We start from the raw sequence: 20,248 nt of genomic DNA on the forward strand, positions 1-20,248 counted from the left end.
TGAATAAAGACAAAAGATCAGCAGAAAAACAGTTGTGTCTGATAGTAAAAAAGATGTTTACTAAAACACTGGCTGGAAAGTAGATCAACTCTTAAGTGGCCAAACTTTATTTTGTTAATAAATAAATAAAAACCCTCATCAGCATGAATGTGTGGTAAAGTTGTATTGAGTAATTACTTTTTATACAGATCACTGCAATTCTTCCTTTACATTAAATACCCTTCCCCCACCTTTTCCTCTTATTATGGATCATTGTGTCCATAGGAAAAGGCCAAAATTACTAAATTTCTCATCAACTACTCTCGCTAAACTTTTATTACCATAAAAATAGAAAATCAATTTTTGTTGCCATAAACCAGACTGGTGATGTACAAAGTTGGATCACTGGATTTTCAGTCAACAGCTGTACAACCTAGAGACCTGGCCCTGTAAGTGTCCATCTCCGGAGGCCAGCTCCTCCCTCGCTCTGCTCAGCTCCTCCCTCTCTCTCTGAAACTCCTCCTTTGCTTTATACAACTCCTCCCTCTCCTTTTGCAAATCCTCCCTCTCCTTCTGCAGCTCCAGTCTCGTGCTCTCGAGCTCTTCTTTTTCCCGCTTCAGTCTGTGATGTTCGTCCTCCTGTTCGCGTTTCTGGGTCGTGAGAGCCCGCCTCTCTGCTTCTAACTCACGGATCTGTTGGATAAAATCCCTCTGCTGCTGTAAGCTCCGCCCCTCCTCCTGCTGCACGCGCCGGAGCGCCTCTGTCAGCTCGCGCTCGCGCTCCAGTAACCTGCGCCTCTCGCACCATTCGATACCTGGAACAGGACACTCAACACATGAAAGTTCAGTCGAAGTCAAAGGCGATTTTAATGTAGCAGCACAAATGTGGCCCAAATTAGATCACATTTCTGTCTTTCTTTTAAACTTTATGGAAATTATTAGGATTCAAATGACAAATGTGTAGAGACAAAGACATGGCCATATATAAATACCTTACACCATATGAGGAAAAATATACCAATCAAATTCAGTTCTCTGAGCTAAAATATATATTTAAACACAATTGCTCTACTCAGGAATACATTTAGAGGCCAATATTAAAATGAAAAAATGTACACATTTGAGGCACTTTTAGCATATATTTACACTACACTGACAACCACACACTTTAAAATGTGATGAGAAAATAGGGTTCAAATAAGATGGTTAGGATTTAGGGTTTAGGGGTAGGGTTTAGGGGTTAGGGTTAGATGCTCCTGTTTGGATCCTGAAATATCCTACATATGACATGGTAATAAGGTGTAGGTTTTTGAATTTTGACTGTTATTCATACTTTAAATTCAGGTTAGATTTACAAACATGAGGGTAGAGGGATGAACACATCTGCAGACTGTACCTGAATATTTGTCTGTGTGGCTGCTGTTAAGATGCGACTGGATGCTACGATCCGAAGTCACAACACGACTTTTGGCACGACTGGTGGGGAAGTAGTCCAGCTCTTCGGGCTTGCGTTTGGGGGGCCGTTTCTGCGGGTGGTCCTCCAGCTGTTGGTACTCGGCCGGGTGCTTATTCTGCAGGTGTCGGATGAGGTTGCTGGTGCTGCTCTGATGCTGGATCTTCTCCATGCAGAGGAGACACAGCGCTTTCTTCTCCTGGTCCACTTTGCGGTAATGCACCCACACAGCGCTCCACTTGCGGGTACTGGGGTTGGGGTACCGGGCACTGGGTGTTGGGTATTGGGTACTGGGTGTAGGCGAGGGCACGGGGCTGCCCTCCTGTCCTCTTGTCCCCTCTCGTTCACATCCAGACCCCTCCCCCTCCCCCGCCGCAGCGCACAAGATCCCTCTTATGGCTCCGTCCATCTCCGCATCGCCCACCTCCGACTGAACCTCCACCTGTTGCTCATCCATCACTACTGTAACTGAGAGAGGGAGTCAGAGACATGGCTTTAATCAAGCGGCTAATACAATCAAGATCCTTCACCCCTATGTAATTAGACAAATGCTACAGCCTGGAGAATCTTTATTTGCTCTGCTTTAAATGCACACTTTGTGAAAAAGCTACTATGGTTTTCAAAAAACAAAACAGCTACATTGTCTCCAAACCTGCTGTTCTTAGATTTTTCCACTTAAACATTCTACCAGATGTGCAGCATGACAGTTGAAGTTTAAAAGCATTCAGGCCTTAAATTCAGGCTTCTCAGACCTCAGTCCACCACATATGTATTTCTAGTGCACCTGAACCAAGGCATCAGTCACCCTGAATACCTGTTTCAGGTATGTTAGGATCTGGGTTTGAGAAAAATGTGGATAGTCTGGTTTGAGAAATGCTGGTACAGACCGCTAATCTATAATTACAAATACATTTATCATACATCAGTGCTACAGACTGACGTTAATATATGTGGTGAGAACTGATCCTGTAATGCTCGTGTACACAGACAACCTTTGATTCGGTTGCTCTAAAGAACCGATTCGTTCAATATTCATTCATTCAGGAAAAGCACAACCATGGAGAGTAATCCCTGTCTGCGGATGAAAACTGGACCAGATCCTTGCGTGGCTTTGCCGTTTCTCGCCACCAGTCCCCATCAGAGCAGGTGTGTACAGCTGTCTGATAACGGACCGGTCAGGATAAACCACGGACACGTTAGGAGACAAGTAATGCTGAACAAGTTGGTTAGCCTAGCTACAAACAGCTAGCCAAATGATCTCGGACCAGCTAGGACAAACGGGACCAGCGGTAATGACGCATATATTTAAAAAGTTTATTCAGCAAGAATTCACACAGCTAGTCAACGTCAGACTGATGTACAGTGAGGACAGAGCCATGGGTTAGCCGAGCTGGCTAGGCTATCTTAGCTAGATCTGACCAGCACATGGAGTAAATATAAACACGTGTTAATATAACAGCGTGGTTCAGTCAGACATGCAGGACCAGTATCCAGGACCAGTATGAGACCAATATGAGTCCAGACCTTCCACACAGCCGCTGTTGTTGTGGTGAGCTGCGGGTTTGTCGGTCTCTCTCCTCTTGTCCAAAGCCGAAAAATCATTCGGGTGTTTCGCTCGTAAATGCCGAAGCATGTTCGTTGTGTGACCGAAGTACAAAACCGTCTTCATACAGAGAAGACATAGTACGCGCTTGTTGTCCTCAGCTTGGAAAAATGACCACACTATGCTCCGCTTTCGTGCCGCCATTTGTGAGTCGGTTTTGTTGCGAACACTTTACCATTTACTGGCGTGTTGCTCTCTACTGCCCCCTTACGGCGGGAGGGGGAGTTTTCGGTCATTTCGCTCCTGTTGCAGGTTCATTAATAACGATCACTTTGCATGGAACTATAAAATGTCTGAGATTACAAAGATTAGGGTTTATAAAACTGGTAGGCGTGTATTCCTATTATGTTATGGCCACAATTTTGTCTAGTTTACAACAACTGAAGTAACCTTTTATATAAGCTGTGCCTTTAACTAAGCCACAGAAATGGGTACTGATACTATATGAACCTCTTTGCAGTTAGATACAGAATTTACAGTTACCTGGAACATCCTTGCAACACAGTGCATCATACACAAAGAGTATGGTTTATCCAGCCTGCTCTTAAAAAACAAAACTACCCATTGTATCCTAATTTAGGTACAACACAATAAGTCAACACCATTTTATTAAATTAGGAAAACATTTATTAAACCATAAAAGAAAAGTTACTGACCTCTCTGGTATTCACAGATACACTACATTTGTGTGATGATAGTCACATATATACACACACATACCCATGTACACCTTAAACAGTGCAGACAATGATTAAAATCCTCAAATAAAACTTAAATACATTCTGCAAACTCTGCAGCTTATTAAAATATTAGCTTCTAAGAGACTATCAGTAGACTACAAGTCACAGCCATAAGTACATTACAGTCACATAGGTGAAGCTCCATTACTGCTACACATCTTTGGCGAGTCCCCCAAACATACAGCAGTGCTGAGATCATAAGATAATATATAGAACATAACAATTCTTCACCTCTCCCGAACCACTAAAGCTCTGGTTTAGCCAACACAGCATGACGTCTTATTCAAAATAATAGCATCAAACCTCACTGTCAGTGTCAAAATATTCTGGCCTGTCATGTATTACATGGTTATTCATTTTTAAAACTGTGCAAATAAAATGCATAACAGACCTTTTTCACAGCTGAACTTGTAGGCTACGGTAAAACGGATACAAAAACTATAATAAAAACTTGCTTCCAGTGATGTGACTACAGTGTTTCATAAGTCCCAGTCAAGAAAACAGCAACAAAAAAAATTGTTTGCACCGAGTGTTTTTTTTTTTACACTTTCAGAATAAAATCAAACCAATGTTCTGAGTCTAAACAGAAAGTGGACGGTAAATGTAGAATAGTTGTGCCTGTTTTTCTGCTTTAGTTTGTAGGAGTTCTGTGGTTCTGGTTGGGATCTACATCGTGGTTCCTGACCTCTACAGCCTCCCATTCTCCAGTGCGATTTGACCGTTTGATAGCATCGACGACGGTCTGAACGTACAGCCCGTCCTCAAAAGTAGCTGCCATGGAAACCGGATGACGAGCCCACGATCGCCTGTCATCTTGCGCCTGGAAAGACATCCGTAACTGTGTCACCATAGCGATCATTCCCATGACCGCAGGCCCTGCCCCTGACGGACTGTTGCTTAGAAGAAGTTCCTCGTGGTGCACGGTGTTACGCTGGCCGTACAGCTCGGTTCCACGGGCCACTATTCTCCCAGATGACCCCACCAGCATGACCTCATGCAGGTCGGCACCTGGGAGGTTAAAGTTCAGCGTAACGCTGCAGACAATGCCCCCACCCATCAGCAGCTGGAAGCAGGCATAGTCGTCGGCTGTAACTGAGCGGATGCCGCCTCCTGTGCCACCCTGGCGCACGAAGGTCCGCAGCATTCCGTGCGCACGCACGGCTCGCTCGCCCGTCATGTGGCTCAGGAGGTCAATGATGCAGGAACCAATCGTATGAAGGCCGCCGCCCCCCATCAGCTCCTCCCACGCCCAGCCGTATGACTGACTAAGCAACGAGCCTCCATATACCCGCGCCTCACACACCTGTCCAAGAAAGAAAACATGTTAAACCTTTAACTGACTTGTCTTCACATCCACAATGGATTTTTGAAGGACAAGATTACAAATGTATGCAAAATAACCTATAGCCCTTCAAACAGCCATGAAACTGCGTGCACCTGCAATGTCCCACAGTAACCCTCTCCAAGGAGACGCTTCATCAGGATGAAGGCAGGAAGGAAGCGCAGGGCATTGTTTATGATGCTCATGAGCTGAGGGTAGTAGCGTGCTGCCGTCAACATCTTACAGGCGTCCGTTAGTGTAGCTGCCTGCCCACTGATCACATTCTTTCCTATCCCTGCAGACACAGACACAAACAAGCATAAATGTCTGTCTGCTTACATGAACCACAGAATGAACTCTTATGTTAGTAATAAGAAAAAAAGAACAATCTTTTTGTGAACAGTTAAATCAGTTCAGTACTTTCATTACGTGAAGAACTAACAGCTTGATAAAAGTGCAGTTATGTAAAGGAGTTTCACAGCATTCCTCCTGAGGAACATATCCTATCAGCAAAATCTCTTAATCCCGATGAACTCAAGCATGGTTGAGTTCAGGAAATGTTCCATGAGCACTGAGGAAGCTATTCCCCGGAGCAGCAGTTCCATGTTTGTGTTTGGTAAAGTATTCAGTCAGGTGGGGTCCAGGAAGGAACCCAACCTAATCCGCTCAGTACACAGATGGTTAAGATAAAGTGAGCGTGTGAAGTCTTACCTAATGCTTTCACAGCTATCTGGCGAGTGTGTGGTGGCGGTGTGAGTATGCAGACAAGGTGGACCTCTGGATGCAGAAGGACATCATCCGATTGGCTGGTAGAGAAGGGAATGTCCAGCTCATTGGCCAGACACTCAGCTTCCTCTCGAGTCCTGCCCCAAACCGCCTGAACAGGGAAACCTTCTTTTTGAAGTAGCGGTACCAGGGCTCGGACAGTCCGCCCGGTTCCGAATACACCCACGCCCGGCAACATGATGCCGATGTGCACAGGCAGAGAACACACTCACAAGCCCACTGGTTTTAATTCTCTGCCATTACGTTAATGCCATCTAAACACTCCAAGCAAACCTGGGGGAAGAGGAGATATTAGGTTTACACACGCAACTGATATCACATATCACACCTGCGAACCAGTGCCGTTACAACTTATAAAGAGGAACCAGAGAACATTGCAAATTTCAAAGACAATGCAGTTTTGGTAATCAACAGCAACAATCTATACAGCGTGGAAAACATGTACCTGTCTGAACACAGCAGACAAGGATCAAACTAAATACAAGCTAAAATTAAGCTCCTTCCCAACCTGTTCAGATAGGACATAGGAGCAAAGTTAGCTAGTTCCAAAAGCACTACCAGCTGTCGGGGTGGATGCACTAAAGCCCGCACAACTACCCACGACAACGAAAACACGTTTTGTAAAAGTCACTGACATCCAAGGTTGCGACACGTTCACAAGGAAAAAAAAAACCCAACATACTTTTGTTATCATATTGGCCTCAGGTCAAGGACTCTGAAGGCACTGAATGTCTGGTTTGTAGTAAGTTATTCCCCTGGAAAGTAGCCACTCTTCAGTGTGTTTTGTTGGTATTGGTATAAAGATATTATAACTTAACTACTTGTATGACAAAATGCACTCGCTAACAGCTAACCTGGCTATGTAGCGTCGCTGTTAGGTTACCAAAGCTAAAGCTAACGCATCTAAACTCGATATAAGAACCTTAGCGAGCTTGTTGTCTAAAAGTCACAAAACAAGGAGTCTAGCTGGTGTGAAAAAGTTGGACAAAACGACGCGTAGGCGCTAACGTTTACTACCGGACCTGATGTAACCTGCCCCTAATCTAACTAACCTAACTAATATAATCTAATTTAGCCCAGCTGTGTAATCGGGACTGAGCTGCTCCAGGTTTGTTTTCAGCGCTACCACAGCCATGATGAACGTTCATGTCGGAGTTTACTCACCTAAACCGACTCTTTCCGACTCCTCCACTAAAGCAGGTAAACCTGGAGCTATGTGGAGGTGTGGGCCTGCAGATGTTCGAGCCGTCTGTAGGCAGGCGAGGACCTACGCTCTTCCTCAGCTTTAGTCCCAGTGCGGTATTGAGTCTCCTCCGTGGGGCAGAGGAGTTGTATACTGGTGTATAGTAATGTATACTGGTGTATGCGTCTTCACCCTGCTCATCCCAAACCGGGAAACTCCTAAGTGTAATGGGTTGCTCACGCATACCATTTGCGCATGCGCATCACGTCCCGTTGAATATTGTTTTCCCCGCCCAGGCTGAATAACTACATCCTATAATAGAACTTAAACTTCGTGGATACACCAATGATGAAATAATGCATTGGTCGAAACCATGTAAAATTATGGAAGCCATAAAAGGTCATTTAACTGCATCCTATTTTACTCCTTTTTAGCATGAGTTAATTTTTTTCTTTTTGAGATCTAGAATTATGTGTTGCATAACCACGACATAAAAATGGAAATAGAAAATAAAGATTCGTTTTCTGGATACGATAAAATTATTCCTTTTCTTCACGAGAAAACATTATGTCGTAATAATGAAATTAAGAGGTCTCGTTTAAACTAATAAAATTAACTATCACGGTAAAAAGGAATAAAAAGATGGAAATCTACGGCCTTTTAGGTCTTCCGTATAAAACATTATTTTCTTTATTAAGCAATTGTCATTAAAGTGCTTAAACACTAGTAGGTTGTAGCGCGTGTTGTAAACCTCTCATCTTTACTGGTTCCACGGCCAGTTTTATCCCAGTTACTTAGCACAGGTGTGCAATGACCAGCTATTACCAACAATATACTTCAAGTTTATTGGGAAGATTATATAACATCAGACCTGATCAGAAAAGTAAAACTGTGACACCTCCAGTCTATTTGTAACGTTAGTGAATCCAAGGTAAGAAATATCTTAATAAAAATACACCATTCAAAATAAAAAAAAAAAAGTTTATATTTAGGGAAAACATGTTCTAAAGAAATATGGAAGAGAAGTGGTGTTTTTTTTTTTTGTTTGTTTTTAAATTATCTCTTTTGACTGGGGATGACTTTATTTCCACTGGTTGCTACGGGGATGAGAAGCTTCCTGTACTCAAGTGGCAAAAACTTCTCAATCAGCACAGTGAGTGGGGTTCTGTCAGTCACGAAACCCTGCCTAAAGACAGATACAAACGTCATTCAGATGCTGTTTTTTTTTTTTTTTTTTTTTAAGTCACTCAAATGTCCAACACACCTCTTCATTAGGAGCTCAACATCCTCAACTTCAATGGTTTTCCTCTTGGCATGTGCAGAATAAACCTCCAAATCATCAGCTAGACGACTGAAGTACTTCTGGAGTCTGATGTGTCTCACACACACACACAAAAAATTTTCAATTTAAAGATAAACAATACTCATCATTAAGCTACAGGAAAATGATCACTTACATGTCATTGATGACTGGGTAAACGTCACTGGCCACCCTGGTTTTGGCAAAGTGTTTAAAAACGCTCATAACGTAACTCTTTGGGAGAACATTATCAGACTCGGTCTGACGCTTCTGTCTGGGGCGGGGCTTCACCACCCCACCGGCAGGTCTGAAGAGGGAATGCCAGACAGAGGGCTTAATGGTTTCTATCTGAGGAAACGTAAATGTAAGTGCAAATGTCTTTGACCATTACAGTCAGTTACCCAGGGAGAGTTCTGAATGCAATCGGTGAAGCCACTGCACTGGGACTTGCCACCTCTTTTCTTTGTCTGATGAAAGCAGGGGTTTGCATGGAGAGCTCTGGAAGAACAAACAGAAACAGCCACTAAACATGACAATGTTCACTTATAACTCTCAGGTTGTGTTTATGGAGATCTTACCTTCACTTTGTGCATCTTCCTCATCCTCCTGCTCTTCCTGAACCGCTGGAAAGTGCGGGGCAGGGCTAAGGTGGTTGGGAGATGGCACCATCTCGTCTTCTGACTGGTTGACATCTCCATCAATAATCTCTAATTTGCTGACATTGTTTTCAGCAACACCCTTCCCATCATCCACTTCTGCTAAGATGGTGTGGCATGTCCCAGGTGAAGGGCAGACAGATAGTGGAGGAGGGCTAGGACTTGGGTCCTTCGATGCAAGGGACTCCTCTGGAATAACGCCAGTGAAACTCTGCAGTTCTACATACAAACACACAAATTCCCAGAACAATTCAGACTCTACAATAACCATACAGTTCCCAGTTGGTGGAATGAATTCCCACTGACTGTCCAAACAGTTCCTTGCTGTCTTCAATCACAGACTGAAAACTCATCCTTTAGAAAAACACAAACCTAATCAGGAACTTGTAAGATTTTTAATTTACACTTGACCTCTATTGTTTAGTAACTGCTCTCGATTTGTGTTGTATTCTATTGTATATATTATATTGTATCTCTGGTTCTGGGTTTCAGCATTGACAACTAGTAGACAACTAAAGCACCTTTAGAAGAGGCTCTGGATAAGAGTGTCTGCTAAATGCCATAAATGTAACCGTATATACTGTTGACTGGTGTTTACCATTCTCTGTGGTGTACTGACCTGCCCCAGTACTCGTCCTCCCACTCCCACTTGCTGTTACTCCAGGCAGGATGCCTCCGCCTTCGGAGTGGGAGTCTCGCCAGATGATTTGTATATCCGATAGTTGATATACGAGGCCCTCGTTCACACTTCCTCTCCAGTCCATGCCTTCCACTTCTGTCTGCTCCATCTCCTTTTCCTCAGCCATCATCTGAGTTGGAGCCAGCGCTCTCTCATCAGGACTCAGAGTGGCTGCATCCTTCTCTTCTGATGAAGGCACCTTCTCTTCCTGTGACTGAGATGCTGGTTCTGCGTATTCCATCTCTTGCAGAGGCTCTGGTTCAGTTTTAGATGTTTCACTCACATGCTCACTCTGTTTATCATCCTCTAGAACGTTTAGATTTTCTTTATCTACTTCTTCATCTCCCTTCGCCTCTGCCTCGAAACTTTTCTCCCGCCTGTTTTCTGAAGCCCCGTCCTTCTCTCTCAGCTCAGTAGCGGAGCTTGCCAGCTGTCCATAAAGTTCCGTGTTGCTCATGACGACACTGCTCAAGCCAAGAGTGAACTCCTGGATACTCTGATTGGCAGGAGTTCCTCGGGCCTGCACTACTGTATAATCTGGAACAAAGAGGGGGTGAGAGTAGTGTGAGGAGAGAGAGCGAGAGAGTGTGAGTGTGGTGTGAGGGGAGGGTTTGTAATGGATAATGTCTCTGCTAGGCAGCTGTGTCAAACCTTCACTGCGATGCCTCTCCAGCTGTTTCTCTACAGCCTCGTCAAATTCATGCACAGAGGGCTTCTTCCTCTGGGCAGCCTTTCGCTGCAAACCTGCCCTCTCAGTGCAATCACTCACAAACGGGGTCTTCAAGGTAAGACTCAGGACACTGTGACACACACACACACACACACACACTAAAATCAAGCACTACCTCCATCACCGATGTCCTGACCATCCGAGCAGCTGTGTGCTGTGTGAGCATTCACCTGTTGGTCCCAGCTGAAAGGTTCTCGGTCACATCTGTGTTCTCATGATTCTCCTCTCCTTCACCTTGGGAGACACAGAAAATGAGCAAAGCATGCTTATGCAACCTGGGGATCTCTCAAGTGTGCAAGTCTGTATAATGTAGTACATCAAGGACTTGAGCAAATATAGTAGTAAAAAATAAATAAATAAATTTTTTTAAAAAAAAAGAATCAATATATAGTTTGGGCCTAAAGGATCACACTGGAAACAAATTATGACGTAGCTACAGACATACAGAACAGAACCCCACACTCAAATAACATTTCTGGATTGGCATTATGGTGTTAAATGGCTAAATTCCTATGGATTATTATGGTATTTGCATGTATAATATAGAAGGCTAATTTAATATCTGTTGCAGATTGGTACCTGATTGTTGGTCCAGTTCTTTCTCAAAGGCTGATACACTGAAGGTGGGCGCAGGCCTCCTACGACTCATCCCCCTGATCACATGACTCAGTGGCTCTGTGGCCAAGTCAGGCAAATCGAAGCCATTTCCCCCTTCACTGAGAGTAGACAGACCAGTACACAGACCAGTTAACCAACAAATGTTATCAACTATTTTTATTCTGTAATTTATGTAGGTATGAAAAGTCTCAAGAAACAAACTTAGGTCTCAAGTCAAAGTTGCTGTGGTTGTTTACAGGCACACCTTTGTCTGCTGCTATGGTTACTTGTTTCTGCAGGTTGCAGGTGTGCCTTTGGCAGTGCAGGTTGTCCAGACAGCAGCAAAGACGCCTCGGCCTCTGAAAGACATCTCACGAGAGTCACACAACGAGCAAATCCAACACAGCTAAACGGCGATCACGCCGCTACGGTAGCCCGCACCCACCCGTCTGGATGAAGCCTCTGAGCAGGCGGCGAGGTGTGACGTCCGTGTCGCACAGCGCAGAAGATGCCGCCGTAGTCTTCCCCTTCCTGCCCATAGATCTGGGCCTTTTGCTGGGAGGGAGTGGTGACTGGGTGGCAGTCTGGAATCAAAAGCAAATGTTAAGGCATGCTTTCAAAAGCAGGCATCAAACACAAAACATTAACGTGCATGTGTGCAGTTTTACCTCATGGAGCTTCTGTTTGAGTTTGTGTCGGAGTGTGAGCTGTGGTGTCTGGAGGCCAGAGCTGTTCTTTCCTCTGGGGGTTCTCCGCAGACCCAAAACCTGCTCACGGGACACGCTGCAAGACACAAAACAAAACTATGCAGTCAAGATATAGTGTTAAAACTTAATGTTATTCATTTCATGTGTGTGGACTATGATCCTGTGATGATGCTTAGGCCACAAATATATACCATTACATAATGTCAGTAACAATAGTCAACAACTAGTGTAAAATCAAGTGCAAAAAACACACACAATAAAAACCCATTAAGACCCACAAACAAAATCCAAACCGCAAAATATCTTTCTATGGGACAACCTTTCTTCTGGGAGTCTTAACAATACCTTTTCTGTGTTCTGTACGACACTGAATTATCAGCTAGCTAACTAAGCTAGCCAACTTAAACCGATTAACGCCAACTACTTAGCGTAAGTAAATGTGGCGACATATCGACATATCATCTCGAATGCTGTTATTTAAAAGCGAAGTTTTGTTTATTTGCACCTCCTGGTGAGGGGGGAGCGCGAGGGCTGCGAGCGCAGCACGTTTCTCAGCAACACCCGAGCAGACACGTCCTCCTCCGCCGGATCCATCCGCGCTGAGCGCTCGGCTGAACACTAGAAAACTAGAAAACCTGAAAACACGGCAAATAAAGCTGCTCGACACACAACACGCCAGGAAACGTAGTAATGTAGTTTACGAGACGACACATTCAAACGAAGTTCTAATGACGCATTCTCCCGCCCGGATGTGCGCTCCTGAGTGGCTCATGGGAAATGTAGTTTTGTAATTGCATTTCCGGGGTTTACTGCAAGGTTAATATGCAATAATTTAGAGGGGAATTGTATACATCTGTTCTTTCAGAGCAGTTTATTGTAGGTTTTAGCGCTATAAATATTGCTTAATTTATTACTCTACTTCAACAGACGTCTTTTAGTTGTATTACGTAATTAGATATTAATTGCTTTTACTTTAGTGCCGCAATAATAAAAGGTAATGCGCAATGAAAAAAAGTTTGTATTTTTAATGAGATTACACGAGTGTCTCGTACAAATTCTGCTAGGCGTGCGTCATATGTAGAGTCTAAAATACAACATTAATTGTAATACACTTTTCAACAACGTAATTTTAAACGGACACCACGTATCCCACCCAGCGCGTATAAGACTAAATGCGCATTTTCACGCAGACTTTGCTCCGTTAACCCGCTTTGAAACCAAAACAGGATGTCGTAAGCATTGTGGGACGTGTAGTTCCGCTTCTAGGCCGCGGGTCTCGCTAACAGCACGCGAAGGAACCAAACAAAACCAAATTAGCAAAACTTGTGCAGGATTGTTGAAATACTGGCGACACCCCCGCCCCATCATGCCTGGGTTCACGTGCTGCGTGCCTGGATGCTACAATAACTCCCACCGGGACCGCGAGCTGCGCTTCTACACCTTCCCGAAGGATCCCACTCAGCGCGAGATCTGGCTGAAGAACATCTCGCGGGCCGGGGTGAGCGGCTGCTTCAGTACTTTCCAGCCCACGACGGGGCACCGGGTGTGCAGCGTGCACTTCCCCGGGGGCAGGAAGACGTACACTATACGCGTCCCGACTCTGTTCCCCCTGCGCGGGGTGAACGAGAGGCGGAGCCGGCGCGGCCGGAGCAGGAAGGTGTCCGCGGTCGTGCCCATCATCACGAGCGTAGTCTCGCTCTCCAGCGACCCCGCTCCAGCCGACGCGGAGGCAAGCGACCCCAGCGTGGTGCAAATTGGGCAAAACGGCCAGTATATCAGTCCCGTGGACCTGACCGCAGCGGCAGACGCGTCCTGCACGAGCGTGCTCCCTCACGCTGAGGATTTTGAAGGGCCCGTGCAGGCCGGGCCGTGCCTCGCGCTGGGCGGAGAGGACCACTCGTACTCGCTGACCAACGGCACGACCTCCGCCGAACTGCTGCGGAAGCTGAACGAGCAGCGCGACATCATCGCGCTCATGGAGATCAAGATGAAGGAGATGAAGAGCACCATCCACCAGCTGCGCGTCACGGAGGCGCGCCTGCACGAGGAGGTGCGCGAGAGGGACCGTATGCTCTCCGCTGCTGCTGCGCTTCGGAAGAAAGTCTGAGACTGCATACCTGTCTGCACAAAGACCCGTGGGTGCGAGCGAGCACAGCCGCCGTTTATCGTAGTTAATCTGATCGGCCGATTTCTGTTGTTTTTAGACGATTTACACATTCAGTATGTAGGCGGCGTGCGAGACCGGAGCGCAAGACCAGACCCATGTACACGCGCGTTGAACTGTCCAAACGCGCAGCTCGGACTGACACTTTCAGTGTAGACTGGTTTTTTTTCTTTTTTGTTTGTGAGAAAGGGAGATTTTCTTGTTTGCAGCAACTCGAAATTCGCCAACTGCTTCCTGATATGAAATAAACACAGCCTTCATTCACACAGACTGTTCCTCGTTGTGTGAAGGCATTTCATGAGTTTGAGTAATTAACTTCCTTTATTTTGAAGTTTCTGAGTGGAATAACTGAGTGGATTTGTTCCAAACCAAGGGGTCCTCACATGATGTTTGAAACAACTGATGAACTGGGGGAAAAAAAGACTCATCATTTGAAGGTCTATTTCTTGTAACACTGGTTTTGTAGTTTCTTAAATAAATGCTACAGTAGAGGTATTTTCTAACAAGGTAATGTGACATGGCTTTTTGATCATTCAGAATGTTTATGGAGCTTTTACACAACAGGTAGATCTCCTGTTCTGTTGCGTTTTAGGAACCGTACTGCAGAGATCAACATTCGATCAAAGACTGGGACATAGAAATGGGTTATCAGTAAAAACAGTAGCAATTTATTTACTCAAAAGACAGAATCTTTTAGGCAAAGTCTGTACACAAATCTACAAAGAAGGATCCCATGATTTAACCCTTTCACCTATACTAAAGTTCAAACAACAGGGCTAGGTGACAGTGTCCTACATGACTGGTCAGTAAGTGTGTGTGCATGCACACGTATGTGTGTTTGTGTATATTAAAGACGGAGTCTCTTGATGTCCTCATTACGGAAGTCTACTCGGAGTGCCAGAACCTGTCGGACCTCGGCAGGCGTGAGACGCCAGGTGAGGGGTCCTGAGTTTGGCCCCCAGTAATCCAGGATCTCCGATACCTCAATCAAACAAACAAAAACTCAATTACATGTTTCTCAAAATAAAATGAAACCAAATATCAATGACTTTAAAAACTGGGGTCCAGGAGCTTGTTAATAATCAGTATAGTTCGTTGTAAACAACCACACACCCGCTCCAGGTTCAGAATCGTTGCCATCTGAGTAAGACGTGCAAATTTATCCCGGATGGTCCAGGAGGTGACGGAGGACAGATATGCAACCAGTGAACGCAACTCCTTATCGAACTGCAGCCCCCCCAGCTGTATGAGGGATGGATAACAGTGTGGAGATTAGGCAGCACTCATATAGAGAGAGAGGGGAAGAAAAAAGACTCACCCTGCTGAATGTACACTTAAAAACAGTCTTCTCCATCTCCATGGCGATAAGACTGGTCATCAGGCTAGTTAAAGTATCATAGATCAGTGGAGACAGACTGGCCTGCAGACAGGAGGAGGAGGAGGAGGAGGATGAGATTTCACCCTGATTGCTTCACAGTGAACAAGACTGAAGATTTCATACCTTAAACTCAGACATGAGCTGTTCAAGCTGCACCACAAGCTGCTGAACCCAGGGGTCGTTGGCCTCGTACTCGCTGAACTCTCCCTGGGAAAGGAGTTGAAACGCCTTTCAGAGGAGCTGAAACACTGAAAACGCGTGTGGTGTATGATGATCTATGTACAGCTGGCACCAGCGTCCTACCTCTTCAATATTATGTGAGACTGACAGGAAGTTGGTAATCCAGGGTTTCACCTGTGGCTTGATCGCTGTATTATTCAGATCCTGAAGGCCCTCCTACTCAAATATAAGCACAAATACACACAAGGAAATATTCTGAAACATTCCATTTTTGATACATGTGAACTTCAGACACAGATGGGTACACACACGCACAAGCCAATGCTCAGTTTCTGACCTGGAGGAGATCTTTGAACTTGCTGGAAGTATTCACCAAATCTGAGAGACAGCTGTCAATCTTGGCCTGAGCATGTTCTGAACCCACCCCCTGACTGAACAGCCTGGCACAATCACTCTGAGAGAGCGAGCAACATGTCTTATTAACTTTCAGTTTTTAACTTTTCATTTATGACAATAACTAACCATAATATAAGAATATTACAAATAATAGGTTATAGTAGGAGACAAACCTCCAGGTTCTTTTTGAGAGTGCTGATATTCTCACTGCACATTTCCACGTTATTCAAAGTCACCTGAAAAAAAAGGCAGTCAGTAATGGGAGATAAGGAGTGTACAGGTGTGTGGAGGAGTACAGAGTGTGTAGAGGAGTGTAGAGTGTGTAGAGTGTATAGAGGAATATAGGGATGCTTAGAGGAATGTAGGGGTGCGTAGAGTGTATAGAGGAATATAGGGGTGCATAGAGGAGTGTAGGGGTGCGTAGAGGAGTGTAGGGGTGCGTAGAGTGTATAGAGGAATATAGGGGTGCATAGAGGAGTGTAGGGGTGCCTAGAGGAGTGCTGGTCACCAGGTAGGTGCTCTTGGCCTGTTCTTGGCTCTCGATGCCCAGGGTCTGAATCTTTCCATGCTGTAAGCTGCTCTGCATCAGACTGACAGCACTGCTGACCCCTCGCTGCAGGTCATGCAGCGCACTGGCTGGGTAACCTGCACGCAGCTTACACACCAGCACCTCCCTGCACACACACACACACGCACGCACAGTGTTATGCATGTGCTATGTACATACAGGATTACACACAGATTGCAAGGATGGATCTTGATCTGACACATTAGTAGTAGTAGTAGTAGTAGTCACATTTATATAGCGTCTTTCTCAAGCTCAAGCACACTTTCCAGACATGGACAATACTATAGTGTATGCGTTGCCTGGTTCACCTGAAGTCTGTCTCCAGGACGCTAATGGCGTGGTTAATCATGGCACACACGCAGTCCGAGCTGCCGCTGGCCAGAGCTCTGCTGATGCACTTCTTCACGATATAGAACACATCATCCACCATGCTGGAACTCAGCTGACCCACCTCTGCTGTGTCCATGGCGACCGCCTGGGCAAAGGCCAACGTTACTCTTCACACTCGCGTTGGAGTTCAGTGAAGTGGTGTAGATCTCACCCTACTGGGCATTACCTTATTGACAGTCTCTCTCATGTAGTACTCCTCCATGGGGATGTAGAAGCCAATCAGCTCCTGCATGGTGCGACTGAGCTGACAGTCTTTCAGCAGGCGCTCCAAACTCTGCTGGTGTTCTGCAACACAACCCCACATGTGCTAAACTCACACACCACTAAACATGAGCAAGAGTGAGATGTTGGGTGAGAGTGAGATGTTTGGTGTTTACCAGAAACAAGTGACTCTGGGGCTGCTGCATCTATGACCTCAAAATCTGCTGCAATGCGGCGCCTTAAAAAACGCAGGTACAGCTCAGCTCTGGAGTTCATCAGGGTGACCTCACACAACACTGGATCCAGCTCTCTGAATGAACACACACACACACACACACACACACACACACACACACACACACACACACACACACACACACAAGTTTCCACTGCAGTATTTATCCTGTCAGTCAGGAGACATGCAGGAGGCATGTGAATCGTACCTGGGCTCAATCTTCTCAGCAGGCCCCACCCTCATTATGCTGCCCTGCACAACCTGGAACTGCAGACACAGTAGTACAGACATGGAGGAACTGGACAAAGAGATGGCAGGACTACAGTGGAATTACAGATACAGAGATGATTTCTCACACATCACCAAGAACAAAGTTAATTCAAGAACCAAAAAAAAAAAAAACCTGTTAAAGAACTTCAACAAATTACACAAAGATCCAAAACCAGTGCACACACACGTGTACCTTGTTGCGATAGTCTCGCTGCTGAATGAACTTGTCCACCACTTTCTGTGCCTGCGCATCACACTCTCTCTGAAGGTGTGTAAGGAGGCAGTAGAGGTGTCCCGGGCCGTAGTACGTCTCCACAATAGGCTGGTGAGTCTCCACAATCCGAGCGATGCCTAACAATTCAGTCCTGGTTCATTATATGTAGATTTGATGGTGCGGCCCTTATATATTACTACGAGTGCAGTAAGGTAATAGTCCAAAATAATAAACCACATAAGCCCAGAAACATCCAAACTAACATGCTGTTTTTTCCCTTATACATTTTTCCATGTTTTATTAAAAAATTGCAGACTGTTTCTGGCATCCCACAGCCTGGAATGGTACTGTAGGATTCACAACACAAAGATGGATGTAGCCTCACCCTCCAACAGCAGCGTGAGGGTGTCGGCGTAGACCACGGGAGCCCGGCGCTCGCTCACGTCAGAGCCCGATGCCACCAGCAGATTCTGCTCAGCTTTACACGCCAACTGAGAGGGACGGGGAACCCCAGGAGATAAGAAAGAGTTACACACACACACCCATGTGCACACACCCACCCACCCACCCACACACACACCCACACCACACACCCACACACACACACACCCATGTGCACACACACACCCATGTGCACACACCCACCCACCCACCCACACATGTGCACACACCCACCCACCCACCCGCACACCCACCCGCACACCCACCCACCCATGTGCACACAACACACACCCACGTGCACACACCCACGTGCACACACCCACGTGCACACACCCACGTGCACACACCCACACCACACACCCACACCACACACCCACACCACACACCCACACACCTGGCTGCAGAGATACTGGGAGAACTGGGCAAGTCCTTGCTCATGGAGTCCAAGCAGGGGGAGAATTTTAAAGAAGCGCTCCACTTGAGGCAGGTCGCTTGTAGCAACTGCCTCCTCTAATCGCTTAGTAACCAGAGCTTTCAAATTTAGCTCCGCCTCCTGCAGCAGAGCAAGACTGGCATCCACTGCAGTGCCTGCAGATTAACATAGCAGCAGACATTAACCCAGGAGAAAACTGCAGTGTGTGTCATGCACATGTGGGACATTATAACAGATGAGACTCACTCTCTCCACCCTGTCTGCTCAGCTCAATCACTGATTGGTCGAGGGAGAGGTATCGGTGAATGTGTGCAGCTGCTTGCTCGTAGTCCTGGTTACGCATGGCAGTCTGGACTCCATCTGTGCAGAACTTCAGATCCAGAATATCGTCTGCACGCTGGATTGCTTGGTACAGCCTTTGCTGAAACAAACACACAGTTTCTGTTCAGTTCATGCTTTACAAGTGATTCATGTTCTTCAACCTTGAAGCAGTTCAGTGCCGCTTGTGTGTGTGGATTTAGTGAGAGTGTGTATGGATCACTGTGTGTGGGGGGTGGGGGGTTAGTGAGTGTGTGTGTGTGTGTGTGTGGGGGGGGGGGGGGTTAGTAACTGTGTAGATCACCTTGGTAAGGTCCAGCTGTCTGACTTTGCTGCTCACATTCTCTGCCAGACTGCAAGTGAAGTTGATCATACCAGACAACTGTTCAGCATCACCCTCAATCAGCTGCAGGTTAGGCCTGAGAAACACACACACACAGAACAGGCCACAGAAACATGGACACCAAAGAGTCATGCTGTACCTAACAACATTTCACAGAGGATCCAAATACAATTGCACTGGACAAAGCAAATGTGTTATTACAATGACAGCACTTTCAGTATACAGAAATAAGAGCCTGTCTGATATGGTTTGACTGGGGAGTCAGCGTAGTATGACAAACACCCTGGTAGGGGCGGCTCAACAGTTAAGGTACTGGTCTAGTAATCAGAAGGTTGCTAGTTCAAGCCCTGCCACTGTTGGGCAAAGCTATTAACCCTTATGACTTACAGTCATAACTGTAAATTTACTAAATGCATGGAAATACCGCAGACTGAAGAGATGCTGCTGCTGTTCGGTACAACCCACTCACCCCATTCTCTGGAGAACCAGCATCTTAGTTTCGATGTTACTCTGCTGCCCAGCAAGGGTCTCCAATTGTCTCTGCACATCCGCCTGCAGGAACATTAATCTGTCATGTCACTACATGAGCTGAGCTGCCCGTCATGCTGAGCTCTTGGCTCCCAACTACACCTCACACTAATGTCCGGTTACCTCCTCAGCGCACAGCTGCGCATACACGCGCTCCAGGTCTTCCAGTTCCGTCAGAGTCTCTATGGTCTCGGTCCGGACGGCAGACAGCCCCGCTGGATCCCCTGGTGTACCGGACAGCCCCGCTGGACCACCGCGACCGTGCGCCGGAGACCCCGCTTCCTCCATCACAAACCCACATATACACAAACGGCGTCACTTCCGCATTACTTACTTTCTTCTTCGATACACGCCGATCTAACAGCCAGCAATATCGCCATCTAGCGCTCATCAAGAAGAATTTATATTAGTTCAGGTTGAATTCACACACCAGGTTGAATTTAGTCATCTAATTT

The 20,248-nt window shown here is 46.0% G+C and overlaps 5 protein-coding genes across 7 annotated transcripts; 1 reads left to right on the forward strand and 4 right to left on the reverse strand.

The window, feature by feature from the left end:
- Nucleotides 1-86: 86 nt before the first annotated feature.
- Nucleotides 87-3,204, reverse strand: LOC113579108 (trichohyalin). Its single transcript, XM_027012819.2, has 3 exons — nucleotides 2,957-3,204; nucleotides 1,376-1,900; nucleotides 87-794 (listed from the first exon to the last, which is right to left on the reverse strand). The coding sequence occupies exons 1-3, from the start codon at nucleotides 3,177-3,179 to the stop codon at nucleotides 397-399; spliced, it is 1,146 nt and encodes a 381-aa protein (XP_026868620.2). The 5' UTR covers nucleotides 3,180-3,204; the 3' UTR covers nucleotides 87-396.
- A 441-nt stretch (nucleotides 3,205-3,645) lies between these two features.
- gfod2 (glucose-fructose oxidoreductase domain containing 2) lies at nucleotides 3,646-7,297 on the reverse strand. The gene is made up of 4 exons (XM_027012766.2): nucleotides 7,047-7,297; nucleotides 5,808-6,155; nucleotides 5,213-5,391; nucleotides 3,646-5,078 (listed from the first exon to the last, which is right to left on the reverse strand). The coding sequence occupies exons 2-4, from the start codon at nucleotides 6,058-6,060 to the stop codon at nucleotides 4,407-4,409; spliced, it is 1,104 nt and encodes a 367-aa protein (XP_026868567.2). The 5' UTR covers nucleotides 6,061-6,155; nucleotides 7,047-7,297; the 3' UTR covers nucleotides 3,646-4,406.
- Nucleotides 7,298-7,886: 589 nt separating this feature from the next.
- cenpt (centromere protein T) lies at nucleotides 7,887-12,498 on the reverse strand. 3 transcript variants are annotated; one of them, XM_027012794.2, is made up of 13 exons: nucleotides 12,240-12,498; nucleotides 11,696-11,810; nucleotides 11,473-11,611; nucleotides 11,293-11,386; nucleotides 11,010-11,146; nucleotides 10,601-10,664; nucleotides 10,352-10,500; nucleotides 9,641-10,237; nucleotides 8,944-9,240; nucleotides 8,767-8,863; nucleotides 8,523-8,672; nucleotides 8,330-8,443; nucleotides 7,887-8,251 (listed from the first exon to the last, which is right to left on the reverse strand). In XM_027012794.2, the coding sequence occupies exons 1-13, from the start codon at nucleotides 12,326-12,328 to the stop codon at nucleotides 8,122-8,124; spliced, it is 2,172 nt and encodes a 723-aa protein (XP_026868595.2). In that variant the 5' UTR covers nucleotides 12,329-12,498; the 3' UTR covers nucleotides 7,887-8,121. The 3 variants fall into 3 exon arrangements, with proteins under 3 accessions (XP_026868595.2, XP_026868596.2, XP_026868597.2); XM_027012795.2 differs by having other exon boundaries at nucleotides 8,330-8,434; nucleotides 12,240-12,497; XM_027012796.2 differs by lacking the exon at nucleotides 12,240-12,498 and having other exon boundaries at nucleotides 11,250-11,386; nucleotides 11,696-11,782.
- Nucleotides 12,499-12,972: 474 nt separating this feature from the next.
- thap11 (THAP domain containing 11) lies at nucleotides 12,973-14,409 on the forward strand. Its single transcript, XM_027012797.2, has one exon. It carries the CDS (start codon nucleotides 13,101-13,103, stop codon nucleotides 13,839-13,841), a length of 741 nt encoding a protein of 246 aa, XP_026868598.1. The 5' UTR covers nucleotides 12,973-13,100; the 3' UTR covers nucleotides 13,842-14,409.
- A 134-nt stretch (nucleotides 14,410-14,543) lies between these two features.
- Nucleotides 14,544-20,108, reverse strand: cog4 (component of oligomeric golgi complex 4). Its single transcript, XM_027012793.2, has 19 exons — nucleotides 19,917-20,108; nucleotides 19,735-19,817; nucleotides 19,227-19,341; nucleotides 18,851-19,025; nucleotides 18,566-18,759; nucleotides 18,116-18,221; nucleotides 17,710-17,867; nucleotides 17,455-17,513; nucleotides 17,188-17,321; nucleotides 16,977-17,095; nucleotides 16,729-16,895; nucleotides 16,361-16,526; nucleotides 16,026-16,088; nucleotides 15,794-15,910; nucleotides 15,580-15,672; nucleotides 15,400-15,483; nucleotides 15,217-15,318; nucleotides 15,012-15,140; nucleotides 14,544-14,880 (listed from the first exon to the last, which is right to left on the reverse strand). The coding sequence occupies exons 1-19, from the start codon at nucleotides 20,079-20,081 to the stop codon at nucleotides 14,746-14,748; spliced, it is 2,364 nt and encodes a 787-aa protein (XP_026868594.2). The 5' UTR covers nucleotides 20,082-20,108; the 3' UTR covers nucleotides 14,544-14,745.
- Between the last annotated feature and the right edge of the window lie 140 nt (nucleotides 20,109-20,248).

The sequence above is a fragment of the Electrophorus electricus genome, chromosome 1, assembly GCF_013358815.1.
Source record: "Electrophorus electricus isolate fEleEle1 chromosome 1, fEleEle1.pri, whole genome shotgun sequence".
Taxonomy (NCBI): Eukaryota; Metazoa; Chordata; class Actinopteri; order Gymnotiformes; family Gymnotidae; genus Electrophorus; species Electrophorus electricus.

Excerpts from the sequence above, each read along its gene's own strand:
- cenpt (XM_027012794.2), bottom strand. The coding sequence starts at position 12,328 with ATGGATCCGGCGGAGGAGGACGTGTCTGCTCGGGTGTTGCTGAGAAAC. Across the intron at positions 10,665-11,009 it reads AGAACTGGACCAACAATCAG|GTGAAGGAGAGGAGAATCAT; the intron begins GTACCAATCTGC and ends GTGTCTCCCAAG. Across the intron at positions 8,444-8,522 it reads TACCCAGTCATCAATGACAT|ACACATCAGACTCCAGAAGT; the intron begins GTAAGTGATCAT and ends TGTGTGTGTGAG.
- cog4 (XM_027012793.2), bottom strand. The coding sequence starts at position 20,081 with ATGGAGGAAGCGGGGTCTCCGGCGCACGGTCGCGGTGGTCCAGCGGGG. Across the intron at positions 19,026-19,226 it reads GACAGCTGGACCTTACCAAG|CAAAGGCTGTACCAAGCAAT; the intron begins GTGATCTACACA and ends TGTTTGTTTCAG. Across the intron at positions 15,484-15,579 it reads TCTCACATAATATTGAAGAG|GGAGAGTTCAGCGAGTACGA; the intron begins GTAGGACGCTGG and ends CTCCTTTCCCAG.
- thap11 (XM_027012797.2), top strand. The coding sequence starts at position 13,101 with ATGCCTGGGTTCACGTGCTGCGTGCCTGGATGCTACAATAACTCCCAC.
- gfod2 (XM_027012766.2), bottom strand. The coding sequence starts at position 6,060 with ATGTTGCCGGGCGTGGGTGTATTCGGAACCGGGCGGACTGTCCGAGCC. Across the intron at positions 5,392-5,807 it reads GATAGCTGTGAAAGCATTAG|GGATAGGAAAGAATGTGATC; the intron begins GTAAGACTTCAC and ends CTGTGTCTGCAG. Across the intron at positions 5,079-5,212 it reads GTTACTGTGGGACATTGCAG|GTGTGTGAGGCGCGGGTATA; the intron begins GTGCACGCAGTT and ends TTTCTTGGACAG.
- LOC113579108 (XM_027012819.2), bottom strand. The coding sequence starts at position 3,179 with ATGGCGGCACGAAAGCGGAGCATAGTGTGGTCATTTTTCCAAGCTGAG. Across the intron at positions 1,901-2,956 it reads CAACAGCGGCTGTGTGGAAG|TTACAGTAGTGATGGATGAG; the intron begins GTCTGGACTCAT and ends TCCCTCTCTCAG. Across the intron at positions 795-1,375 it reads CCACACAGACAAATATTCAG|GTATCGAATGGTGCGAGAGG; the intron begins GTACAGTCTGCA and ends GTCCTGTTCCAG.